This window comes from Motacilla alba, chromosome 12, assembly GCF_015832195.1.
Source record: "Motacilla alba alba isolate MOTALB_02 chromosome 12, Motacilla_alba_V1.0_pri, whole genome shotgun sequence".
Classification (NCBI taxonomy): Eukaryota; Metazoa; Chordata; class Aves; order Passeriformes; family Motacillidae; genus Motacilla; species Motacilla alba.
The window spans coordinates 7457524-7468821 of record NC_052027.1 but is presented as its reverse complement, the minus strand read 5'-3'; the positions used below and the strand labels follow the sequence as shown (position 1 = coordinate 7468821).

At 57.3% G+C, this 11298-nt stretch overlaps 1 protein-coding gene across 1 annotated transcript; it reads right to left on the bottom strand.

Moving 5' to 3' along the window:
- Window positions 1-4450: 4450 nt before the first annotated feature.
- FEZF2 (FEZ family zinc finger 2) lies at window positions 4451-10218 on the bottom strand. Its single transcript, XM_038149618.1, has 5 exons — window positions 9753-10218; window positions 8563-9404; window positions 8336-8470; window positions 8112-8244; window positions 4451-7685 (listed from the first exon to the last, which is right to left on the bottom strand). Exons 2-5 carry the CDS (start codon window positions 9346-9348, stop codon window positions 7429-7431), a joined length of 1311 nt encoding a protein of 436 aa, XP_038005546.1. The 5' UTR covers window positions 9349-9404; window positions 9753-10218; the 3' UTR covers window positions 4451-7428.
- Between the last annotated feature and the right edge of the window lie 1080 nt (window positions 10219-11298).

The window sequence follows — 11298 nt, the reverse complement described above, 5'->3', positions numbered from 1 at the left end:
TGTGTGAGTTGGATGTGAGTTGGTGCCTGCTGCAGCCAAGTGTGAACAGCGAGTAGGCCAGTGAAAAATAACTTTGCTTAGGTATGGTGTTTATTTTCCTCTGACTCTGAGATGAAATATTAATCTGCTGAGTGAAGATTAAAATCTCAGAAGTTCGCTGATGAAAAATCCAAATGTAATGAATCTCAGATCGATTATTTTCAGTCTTCCTATTGTTTCATAATGTGTAAGCTAAATTACTTCAGATACGCGATTACTAGGAAGATGTAGATATACTTAAACCCTTGCTAAGGAAACAGGTGGGGGAAAATGGTTCTTTAGTACATCCTCCTGCTGTGTGAAACTCTTTGTCTTTGCTATAAATAGGGTGATTTAATTTGGGAATTTGCTACTCCTTTTAAACACAGTTAAAACAGCTCTTGAAAATGCGCTAAGCTGTACCCGCTGTGTTTGTAGCCTTCCAGTTGTAGCTTTTACATTTGGCTTGCTTTGGATACGTGTGTTTTTAACGCATACGGATAGAAAGTATGCTCACTTCTTCCCATAAGTTTTATCGCTGTGATGATAATCTTAAAAATAAATGTGTGGTGTTCGTTCCCCTCACTCTCAGTCGTATCACCTACCAGAAAACCCTAATAAGCAACAAAATAGTGTGAGACAGTATTTACATCACACTTTTGAAACAGATTCAAGCAGAACCAGCTGCTGTAAGATTATTTTACAAATCTATTGTAAATTAATAAAAGGGGAAAATTGCCTTCCTTTAGGTAAATTACAGTCTCCTTTACTAATTACCGTAGCTTGAAGCCGCAGTAAATAAGTACCTGCCTCACTGCGGTGAATGGGAAATGAGAAACGCAATTTCGGTAACCAGACTTGCCTTTCTTTACCCATTTAGTTCGTATGTGTTCCAATAGCTTCATTCACGGAGCTCTGACTGTTGCTCAATAAAAGCTTCCGGAGGATAATGTGTTCAAAGCGAAGCGCATGCCGGCAGCTTTGTTCCGCGCCGCGAACCTGCGCGCTGCGCTCCGCGGCCGCGCTCGCCCCGCGCCCCGCCGCTGCGGGCTCTGCCCGAGGGGCAGCGCTGCTTCGAGCCGGGGAAACGCCGAGCCGAGCGGCTGTGGGAAGGGGAGAAAGGAGGGGATGGAAAAAAGCCCCGACAAAACAATCCCCGTTTCTCGGTGGTTGCCCGGTGGGAAATGAGCTGGCCGCGGCGCGGGGGAGGACAGGCGGGTGCCGGGCGGTCTGATCGGGGCGCGGGGACTGCGCGTCGCCGGGAGCGGTGCGCTGGGAGAGGGAACGGGAGGCGCATTGTGTGTGTGTGTCCTCCCTCACTCAACGGCGCCGAGATTCCCAGGAAAGCTCTGGGCAGCGGGTTTGATTCCTTGGAAACGCTCGTAATAATATTGTTAAGGGTAAAAAAAAAACGTATCCGTAAATCCCTAGGAAAAAGGCTTGTCTATGTGACCCAAAGTGTCGCGGTCCCCAGACGACTGGAATCTGTGTTTAGAAGGTGCTTAAACTACTGCAGCCGCTTTGCTCTATTTCCCGGACGTTTCTTTGTATTAAGTTTCCGGGTACACTTGGCTTTTTCCTCTATAATTAGCTTACTTTTGCTGGACTCATTGATAGATACGATAATCCAGTGTTGGTAATATCTCAATTCATTAACATAATGAATCAGAAGGGAGAGGCTGATAATAAATCAGAAAGCTTCTATTTATGTGAAATATCTTGGCAACTGGCAGCAGTGAGAAGACAGTGGAAGGAGTATCAGTCTGCGGGACCTCGGGAGCGCGGCTGCAGGAGCTCTCAGGTGCTTTCTGCGGTTTAAGCGCCGGAGCCCTTCACAGGACAATCGTGTCCATTGCGGTGGCGCTGATGTGGGAGAATACCTGGCTCCCGTGGCCTCGGTCTCTCAAGAGGTTCAAAGCGCCATCCCCGGTGTGTTTGGGCTCCGGGCCGCCGCTGGCAGAGCCGCCCCGCGGGCTGGGACGGGGCTGCCGCTGCCCCCCGGCGCTGCTGTGGCCCCGTGTGTGCGCCTTGCCCGCAGCGGCCGGGGATGCTCCGAGAGGCTCGGCGAGGAGCCGGGAGAGGAGAAGTGGGTCCAGCGAGGTGCCCACTCCTTGTCCCATCGGCTGGGAGTGTTTCGGCCCCCGGATCAGATCTCTTTTAAAGTTTGTCATCAGCCTGCTTCTTCTGCCAACGCAGAAGACGGCAAAGATGCAAATATTTGAAGAAGTCAAGTTTTGTGCTGTTTCGGGCTTACGCACCCAGAATTCTGGGAGCGGACCTTTTCTGTGGTCTGTTTCTGACAGCATTTTGTCCCCATTTGGGACAAAAAGGTGCTTCGGTGACTAAACACGCTCCTACGGGAGTCACTTTGAAGCAGAGTTTAAGATCACCGGTGACCTGAAGCACCCGCACTGAACGGCTGCTTGGGGAGCACGCCCGAGGCTCCCTGAGGGCTGAGCCACATGGCCCTGCTGCAGCTTCGTCACCTTATGAGGGGAAGCAGCCCGTGAAACAGAGAGCACAGAAGTCCAAATGTACCCTTTTACTTTTTTTTTCTTTTTTCTTTTTTTTAATTTTTAATTGAGGGCACGTGTTACCCGTAATTCAATCAATTAAGCAATTGCAGTAAATCGATGAGATAAATACAAATAACACGAGGCTACGGCTTTGAGCTAGGTAGGGTTAGCAATAAGAGTAGGCTAGGAGTGGGGTTAAAAGCTGGGACAGTGTCACCTGGAGAATCAGGATGTGTGGTAGAAACCAGCTGGTAAGGGAATTTCCCCCTCCCCCTTATGTGTCTTCTCTAAGGTCCCGTGGTGACGGTGTTGGTCAGCACAGCACCGTACCTTGGAGAGGGCTGCTGAGAAGGTGGGGAGGCGGGAGGGTGGCTGGTTCGGGCAGAGCTGGCGGCGGTGTGAGGTCTGAGTGCAGGAATCCTCAGGAGAGGAAGGCCGGGGGGTGATCGCGGTAACCGCTCCAGGATGGCAGTCCAAGGGGTGGGTGCCTTTCCCTGCTGGTGGCCCCCTCTGCCTGCACAGCCCCAGGGTCTACCTGTCTACCTGTGCCTTGGCATCCCATCCGCATGAGGTTCTCAGCGGCTCCAAGGTAGCCGGGCAGGGAGCCTGTAGCCCTCGCTGGGGCCGCTGTCGGTCCCGGCTGGAGGGAATGCCTCCGCTGGGACCCGCCGTGCCGTCTTTTCCCTCGGGAGCCGGGCAGCTGCCCCTGGAGCCTTAGTCTCTGAACAGAACTCGGCTGCGGATGGCAATGCAGCCCCGGCTGTCTGGGGGTACCCAGGGTATAAATTTGAAGGAGTTAGGGGGGACCTGAGGAGAGAGGCGTGAGGAGGTGTTGGGGGAGTGGGCAGGAGCCACACCGTGAGGGCTGGGGAAGGAGCACAAGGGCTGGCAGCAGGAGCCTAAAAGAACAGAAGTGCCCTGATCGCAACCCTAGGAGGGTGAGGCCCGGGAAACCCGTCCCTGGAGGGGACCCTCGTGGATGGCCCGCAGGGGTGGGCTGGCACAGTCGAGGCCCAGCAGGCTTGCTTAAAATTCATGCAAATACTTCCGTAAAACGGCTTAAAGAGGCAGAGGGACAAGTCCTACGGGCACCTGGGCGTCCTGGGGGACACGGCGGTTTGGGAAAGGCATGCGTCAATTTAGCCCTGGTGTTGACTTAAGCGAAAGTGCTAAGCCATTCCTAAACCTAAGTCAATACAGACTTAAGCCAAAATTGTTATTAACGAGCTCTAATCTGATTTAAGAGCCTCCGAGCGAGCCGTGTCTACAGGACGCGCGTTGCCTTGCGCTGCGCTCCCGGTGCCCGGTCCCGGGGGGGCCAGCAGCAGGCGGGGTCGGGCTAATGCAGCCCCAGGGAGGGGGAAGGCGGGTTTCGGGGAGAGCCGGGCCGCCGTGATTTGGGCTGGCCGGAGATCTCCCTCCGCGGGATAACTTCTTAAAACTGTACCCAGCTCGGCTGCTCTGGGGCGATTCGGGTCTGTGCAAGCGCCTCCGGGCCGGGGCTGCCGGGCCCCCTCTGCCGTGCCCGCCCGGGGTAGTGCCGAGCGCCAGCAGCTCCTCCCGCTCGGAGAGGGACATGCCAGTGCATTTCTTCCCCCGTCCCAATGGGGCAGTTGAGCCCTCCACTCCACCCCTCACTGGGGGCCTTTCTTTTCTTCCCCACCAGCTTTGAGCAGCGCTGTTTCAGATTGGCCTTTTTATGTTTGATATAAAGAATAGTTGTTGGCCAATTCCATCTTTTCATCGCTGCTCTCCAGGCCCGGGTCCAAGCGGCTTGTCAGATGCTCATTAACTCCCCCTTTGGCTCTTTCCAGTGTGTCTCCTAAGCTCATTGTGCCAAGAACTAGCGCTTCTTTCTCTTTACATGGCTCCCTTTCTCTGCTCCATCAGGGAGACAAATTACTTTCCAAAAGGGATCGCCAGGGATGGTTTAATGAGAATTTCTCCAGCGCTGGCCGTGGAAATCAATGTAGTTAACATTCGGTGCACTTAATTGGACTTTTCTCTTCTGCCTCCTTCAAAAAAACTCTGAAGCTATCCTGTTAATCTCTCATTTGTAATCAATTGTGTTGACTAAACAAAAGTCTAGGTCGTCCTTTCTTCCTGTCCCAGACAATCCTTTGTTGCCTCTAAATGCCTCATTCTTGAGTGCTCCTGGTCGTGTAGATGGGTCCGATTTTTGACAGTTCATTATTGCGCTTTTGTCCATTTAATCTCCCTCGCTGTGTTTTGCATGTGCATGCCTTAATGAGCTCCGTTGGCAATTAACATGTTTCTAGCAGCAAACTGGTTGCTCAGACGTTTGGAGAGCGGAGTGCAGGGAAAAGGGCAACGCAGCTGCCTGTAGGTTGGTCGCTTCCCGGTGCCCGGCGCGGTGCCGGGACGCACCTGGGAGCCGCCCGGTCCCGGGGAAGCGCCGGGCCGGGCCGGGCGGGCCGAGGGGGAAGCACGGAGGCGCTGGCACGTCGCTCTCAGCGCAGAGGCACCTCTAACCCTCCCCCCGAGGCACCGGCACCGCTCAATCTGTTGTGTGCGCGGCTGCGGCGCCGGGAAAGGGGTTTTTGTGCGGGTTTTGTGTTATTGAGGCTTGCTGGCAAGAGTGCCGAAGTGTGAGCAGTCGTGGACAGCAGAAACATCTTGTGAGGGAGAAGATAATTGGAGTCTCTGGCGTGTGTGTGTCTGACAGAGCCGCCCCTCCCCCGCGATCTGCGGCTTGTGTGTGCCGGGATCCGGGCGAGAGCCGGGGGGGTCCGGGGCCGGCCGGTGGCGAGCGCGCTGCCGCGGCCCCTTCCCAGTGCGTCCGGGATCGGGGGGAAGCGGGAGCGCCAGCCGGTCCGGGAGGGATGCCCACCGCCCCCCAGGAGGGGCCGGGTGACCAAGCCCAGCCGCGGCGGCGGACACGGCACTTGAGGGTGCCCCGAAGATGCCCTCAGCCGTGACGGGGATGCCGCCCTCCCCCCAGACGGCTCTGTAAACAACGCCGCTTTTTATAAAAATGCGATAAGAACGCACTTCCTTAATTCCCTTCCTGGGAGTGGGTTTCGCACTGCTCTCGCCCATCAGGAGAGCTGAGGAAGCAGCCTGCGCGCTGTCTGTGGGGCCCGCGGCCGCGCCTGGCTCCCGGCTGGCAGCCCAGACCTCTTCCCGGCGCCCGAGGTGCGGAGAGAGCGGCGCTTCCCCCGGACCTGGCAGCGGGACCGGCTCCGCAGGCACCCCTCGGGATGCGCACACCCCGCTCCCGTCCTCCGGGACCTCGTCCTGCCGTGGCCGCCCCCGGCAGTGTCCTCAGGGAGACAGGGGTCCCTCCCGCTGTCCCCGGCCCGTGGGTTGTCCCGCCCCGTCTGTCGCGGCGGCGGGAGAGCCAGGCTCGGCTCCCGCCTGCCGGGGGTTCAGCCGCAGCCCCTCCGCTTGCGGGACTGTTTCCCCCTGACAGGGTTTCCGGAGCGGTGACTTAGCAGGTGGCGGGGTTTGCATTTTTTTTTTTTTTTCCTTTTAAAAATTTTCTTTTCAACCTAAAACTCCCCCAATTTTTTTTAACAAATTCAGTTACGATCTTTCCCCGCTGCCAGGATCACGGGACATTCTTTTTCGCTCCTCAATCCGTCAAAACGCTATTTCAGACACTGGAAAATGCAAACCCCGAGAAACTCTAAATTCGCCCCGTCTCTACAGCGGGAACGCGGGGCCCGGAGCCCCGGCCCCAGCCCCCAGCCCGCTCCTTGGAGAACATCGCAGCCTAATAATGAATCCAGAAACCCGGAGCGAGGGGATGACTCCCGTTCCTGCGCTCGGCGGCGAGCTGTGCTCGTCCTCGCCTCCCTCTATTTAACCACTCAATTAAGCGGAGAAAGGTGAGCTCCCCATTACGCCGTCCCCAGGCATTTCGGTGCCTCTCTCGTTCCCCTCTTCATTGGCAAGCCCGGCCCGAGCAGCACGCACACGCCCGGCCTCCTCAATCTCCTTTCTCCGCTAGAATAATATTGTTCCTAACGACGTGGCCGGAATAGACACTTGCGTATTAAAAGTGAGGGAGGGGGGGAGATGAGAAGGGAATATTTAGTGTAATCCAAGTGCTTGATTATCCATATTCTGATCACAAAGAGTTTCTGAGGCCTGCTGGGAGTGATTAGATTAATGTAATGCGGTTTGAAGGGTCTGTGTTTTCTCTCTTAATTTGGGTCATTACTCGGAAAGCAAGCGTGAGATCATTTTATCTGCATGCAAGGAAAGATAGTCATTCAGGAGCGGTTTAAACACGCCGTAATGAACCGACCCCGAAAAGCGGCGCTGGGAAACTCCGAGCCGCCCTTCGCGCTGCCGGTCGGGGCCGCGCAGCCCCGCCGGGGGTCCTGCAAGGGCTGTGACCCCGTTCCGGGGGGCGGCAGCAGCCCTCTGAAGCCGCCCGGCTCCCTCCCGCCCTCCTTTTGCTCCTCCGCTGCTCGCGGCGCTCGGCGGGCCCCGGAGCGGCAGGGCCCGGCTCCCGCCAGCCGCGCTCGCACCGGGGAGAGCGCCGTGCAGCCCCGGTGCCCGCCCGGCCCGGGCCCAGGTGGGAAATGAGACACCTGCGAAGGGCCGGTTTATTGTCCCGTGATAGATATAGATATAGATATATTCCTCACTTATTCGAGCGTACATTTAAAATGGAGATTTACAGACACGTATAAAGAGCGCTGTCCTGGCGCCGGGCGGGGGGCGGCCAGCCCGGCCCGTCCTGGCCCGCTCCGGCGGCGCAACGCGCCATTAAATAAGATTCCTCTTATATACAACTGCGGCTCGGGGTCGCTTGCTACCGGCGGCTGAGCTCGCTGGGAAAAGGACAGAGAAGCGAAGGCTGGTTTGGATAAATAGTGCTGGCCTGGTTGAGCAGGTCCGAGTGTGGCGGCGCGCCGGGCCCTTAGCTCTGCCCGCTGCGCCCAGGGTCCCGCGGCGGAGGAGCGCTGGAGACGCTGTCGTGCAACTTTCGGACGTGCTTCTTTAAATCAAAGTTTCTGCAAAATCCTTTCCCGCAAGTGACACACGTAAAGGGCTTCTTGTCATTGTGGGTGTGCATGTGGAAAGTCAAGTTATAGATCTGGTGGAAGGCTTTGTTGCAAATGGTGCACTTGTACTGCTTCTCTCCGCTGTGGGTCAGCTTGTGGTTCTTGTAGTTGCCTGCGAAAGAGGAAAAAGATGGAAAAGGGAGTTACCCGAGGGTGCCCGGGCCGCACGGTGCACAGGTAAGGGGGGCATTAGGAAGTGTCTCCACCCGCACCCCCGTCCCACTTGTCAAACTCGGTCCTCGTCAGCGCCGAGCAGCGCGCAACTGGCATGGCACAAATGAGAAGCAGGGTCAACCCGGTGACCCGCGGCAAACGGAGGGCTCTGGATTAGGACCAAGGCCCGGCACCTTTCATTTAAAAAGCGTTTAGGGGGAACCGTCAGCACTGCCCGGCGATGCGGCCCAGCTTAGAGGGAAAGTAATTGGGAGCGGCGGCGGATCCGCCCGCGCCCCTCGCTTTCCCCAGCCGGGCAGGGCTCGCCGCGTTTAATCCCCGCTAATGACGGGCGAGGGCCCCGACGCGTCCCGGCTCGGCTCACCTTTCTGGTGGAAGCCCTTGCCGCAGAACTCGCAGACGAAGGGCTTGTAGCCGGCGTGGATGCGGATGTGGGTGTTGAGCGTGGAGCTCCTGTTGAACGCCTTTCCGCACTGGTTGCACTTGTGGGGTTTCTCCTGCACCGGGGTGCGAGAGGCCCGTCAGTGGGGGCTGCGCGGAGAGCAGGGGCGGCCGCCGCCTCCCGCAACCCGGCCGCCCCCCACCTACCTGGGTGTGGATGATTTTGTGCCGGCACAGGGTGCTGGCCTGGCGGAAGCCCTTCCCGCAGACCTTGCAGACGAAAGGCCGGGCCCCCGTGTGCACCGGCATGTGGCGGGTGAGGTTGTAGTGCGCGTTGAACACCTGCGGGGAAGCGCCGGGAAGGCGAGGTCAGGCACGGCCCCGCCACCGCCGCCGCCCCCGGTTCCCCCACCCGATGCCGGCGCCCCCCTTACCTTGCCGCAGACCTCGCAGGTAAAGTTTTTGGGCTTGCCCTCCGCCGCCCCGCCGCCGCCGCCCCCCATCTTGGCGTGGCCCTTGGGGGGGCCGCCGCGCTCCGCCGCCGCCGCCTCCTTCATCACCTGGTCCAGGTGTCCCGGCAGCCGCTCCTTGTGGGCGAAGGGAGGCGGCGGCGGCAGCTTCTCGGCCGCCAGCCCCGCCAGCTTGGCGTTCTCCAGCAGGAAAAGCTTCTGGTGGGCCGAGAGCCCCCCCGGCGACGGGGCGCCCAGCAGGCCGGCCGGGAAGAGCTGTCCGTGCAGGAGGTCGGCCGGGTGGTACGCGGCGTCCAGGTAGTTGAAGTAGTAGAGGGAGCGGGGGGCAGCCGGAACGGCCCCTGCCTGGTGGATGACCTGCGGCTTGATGAGCCGGCCGCTGGGCTGGCCCAGGGCGAGCTCTGCCTTGCAGCAGACGCCGCAGTTGGCTTTGCAGAGCCCCGCACCGCCCCGCAGGCTGCTCTTCCACAGCTCCGAGTAGTTGAGAGTCTTGGAGGGCAGCTCGTAGCCCAGAGGCGGGATGGGGATCACGCAGGGCAGGGGCGAGCACAGGCTCAGCGGCTTCTTGCCTGGCTCCGGCCCCGGCCCGCCGTGCCGCTCCTCGAAGGCCGGCTTGGGCTCCGACGTCTTTGCCATGATCCGCTCGATGGAGAAGGCCAGGGTCTTGGAGGGGTTAGCGGTGGCGGCTCTGCCGTCGTGCCGGGGGCAGGAGGAAGGCATGACCGTCTCCAGCGACCCCGGGTTCGCCATGTCGCTCCGCCGTGCGGGAACTTGGTGTGAGCAGCGACTCGCTCCCGCGCTCGGCTCTGCATTCCAGAAAAGCCAGGAGACAAATCAATTTAATAAGCACCTTGTTCTCCCCCCACCCCACCCCCCACCGGCACCCCCTCCCTATTTACATTCAAATGAACATATTCAAGAACAATGGCACGTAGGGTACCAGATTACTGCTCATTAAGCGGAACACGCTAAAGTAACATGCAAGCTAGACCTTGTTAGTATTAAAAAAAAAAAAAAAAAAAAAGAAAAAGAAAAACCTTCCCCAGCCCAATGCCACCCAGCCGAGCCCCACCGATGGCCACGGTCCGGGAAATGCGGGAGCAGGGGCGGGGGGCACGGCGAGGGGCGGCGGGGCTCGCCTTGGGACCACTTACCTTTGCCCAGCTCCGGCGAGACTCATCCAAGCAGCGCAGCGTGGCCACAGTCACATTTTGATAGCAAACATCTTCCTGAGCGTCAGATCACGGTCTCGAACATTTAAAGCTGACATCATATGAAGTCACTTTGAGCAGAATGACATGGGGATGCCACCATGGATCTTCCCCAAGCCGAGGCGCCGGGCTGGAGCGCGGTGGGTTGGGGCAGAGAGAGGAAGACGAGCCCCCCCTCTCCACGCACAATTTCCTTCCAGTTTAAGACGCACAAATCGCTCGTGTGCGAGCTGGGTTTTTCCTCTCTCTCTCTCCCTTCTTAAAAAGCAACTTGCAAAGCAGAGGAATCGTTTTGCATGTGGCAAATTAGAAGGCAAGTGCGATTCACAAGTTGGGTGGAAAAGAGTGCTCCAGTTCTTGCTGGGGTTAGAAGAGCCACTCCGAATGAGCGTGAGGATTTTTTTTCTTCTTCTTCCTTTTTTTTTTTTTTTTTTTTTTTTTTTTTTTTTTTTAGGAAGGGGGAGAATGATTTTTTTTTTTCTAAAGCAACTACCACGCAACCATGCTCGAGTTATTTTGGCAACCCATCTGCAATCAGCTCCGTTGCAACCGAGCTGGAAGATAATTAATAAATTGTCACTTATCTGCGAGCCTCTCCAGCATGTATAAATTAATAGCCAACCCATTAATTAGGACAGTGTATTAATGTTAATTAAACTAAGTTTAATTCCAGCCCTCTCCCCTCTCAGGGTAACTGGTGATTAGCCTTAAATAAATGCGGAGGGAGTCGTGTCCAGGACTCGAATTCGCTGCTGAAAAAAAATTAAAAAAAAAATGAAAAAAAAAGACCCGTGTTCAGCAAAGGGAAGTTCTGCAAGTTGTCACCCCCTAAAGGTGTCCGCTGCTCTGGGGGGCACCCGGCGACTCTCCCTTGCCCTTGTAGCCCTTGTCCTGCCCCCCCACTCCTCTCAGTACTTTCTTCTTCCCCCTTCCCCCCCCCCCCCCCCCCCGCCCCCCCAAAGAGGCAACGCTACATTATAGCGCCTGGATGCCGGGGTTTCTTTCCTTCCTCTCTCTAATTAAAACACCGTGATGCGGGAGGGGAGGATTTGCAGAAACCTCAGATGCGAGGACGCGGTAATTGAGAGAGTCCCGCGTACACCTGTTTGGGGGGGCCCGGCTGCAGGGCAGCACCCCCCGGGCTCTGATTAGCCGCCCCGTCCCTCGCCGGGGCTATTCAGCCGAACCAATTTTCCCCCGGCGATTCAGGGCGCTCAATTCTCTTTCACTTGTAGCCACTATAGCGCTGCGTGGAACCTGGTTTTGTGTGTTTCTAAAATAAAGGGGAGGATTATCCGGGGGAGAGGGGGGGAGCGAAGGGTTTAGATTGAGCCTGGCCAGAGGTAAAGCAAGCAATGAAAAGGCCCCTATATATATATATTTTTCCCCCTCCCTCGCGCGTCTAAGAAAGTTTAGAGGAATTCGGGGGTTTTGTGCGGCGCTGACAAAGCCGCGCCTCCTCTCCCCGCCGGGACAGCTCGCCGGCGGC

What these genes read in the sequence shown, in the direction of transcription:
- FEZF2 (XM_038149618.1), bottom strand. Translation starts at nt 9,348, where the DNA reads ATGGCGAACCCGGGGTCGCTGGAGACGGTCATGCCTTCCTCCTGCCCC. An exon ending in CCTGCGAGGTCTGCGGCAAG is followed by an intron (nt 8,471 to 8,562) that starts GTAAGGGGGGCG and finishes GCTTCCCCGCAG; the next exon opens with GTGTTCAACGCGCACTACAA. An exon ending in CAAGGGCTTCCACCAGAAAG is followed by an intron (nt 7,686 to 8,111) that starts GTGAGCCGAGCC and finishes CCTCTTTCGCAG; the next exon opens with GCAACTACAAGAACCACAAG.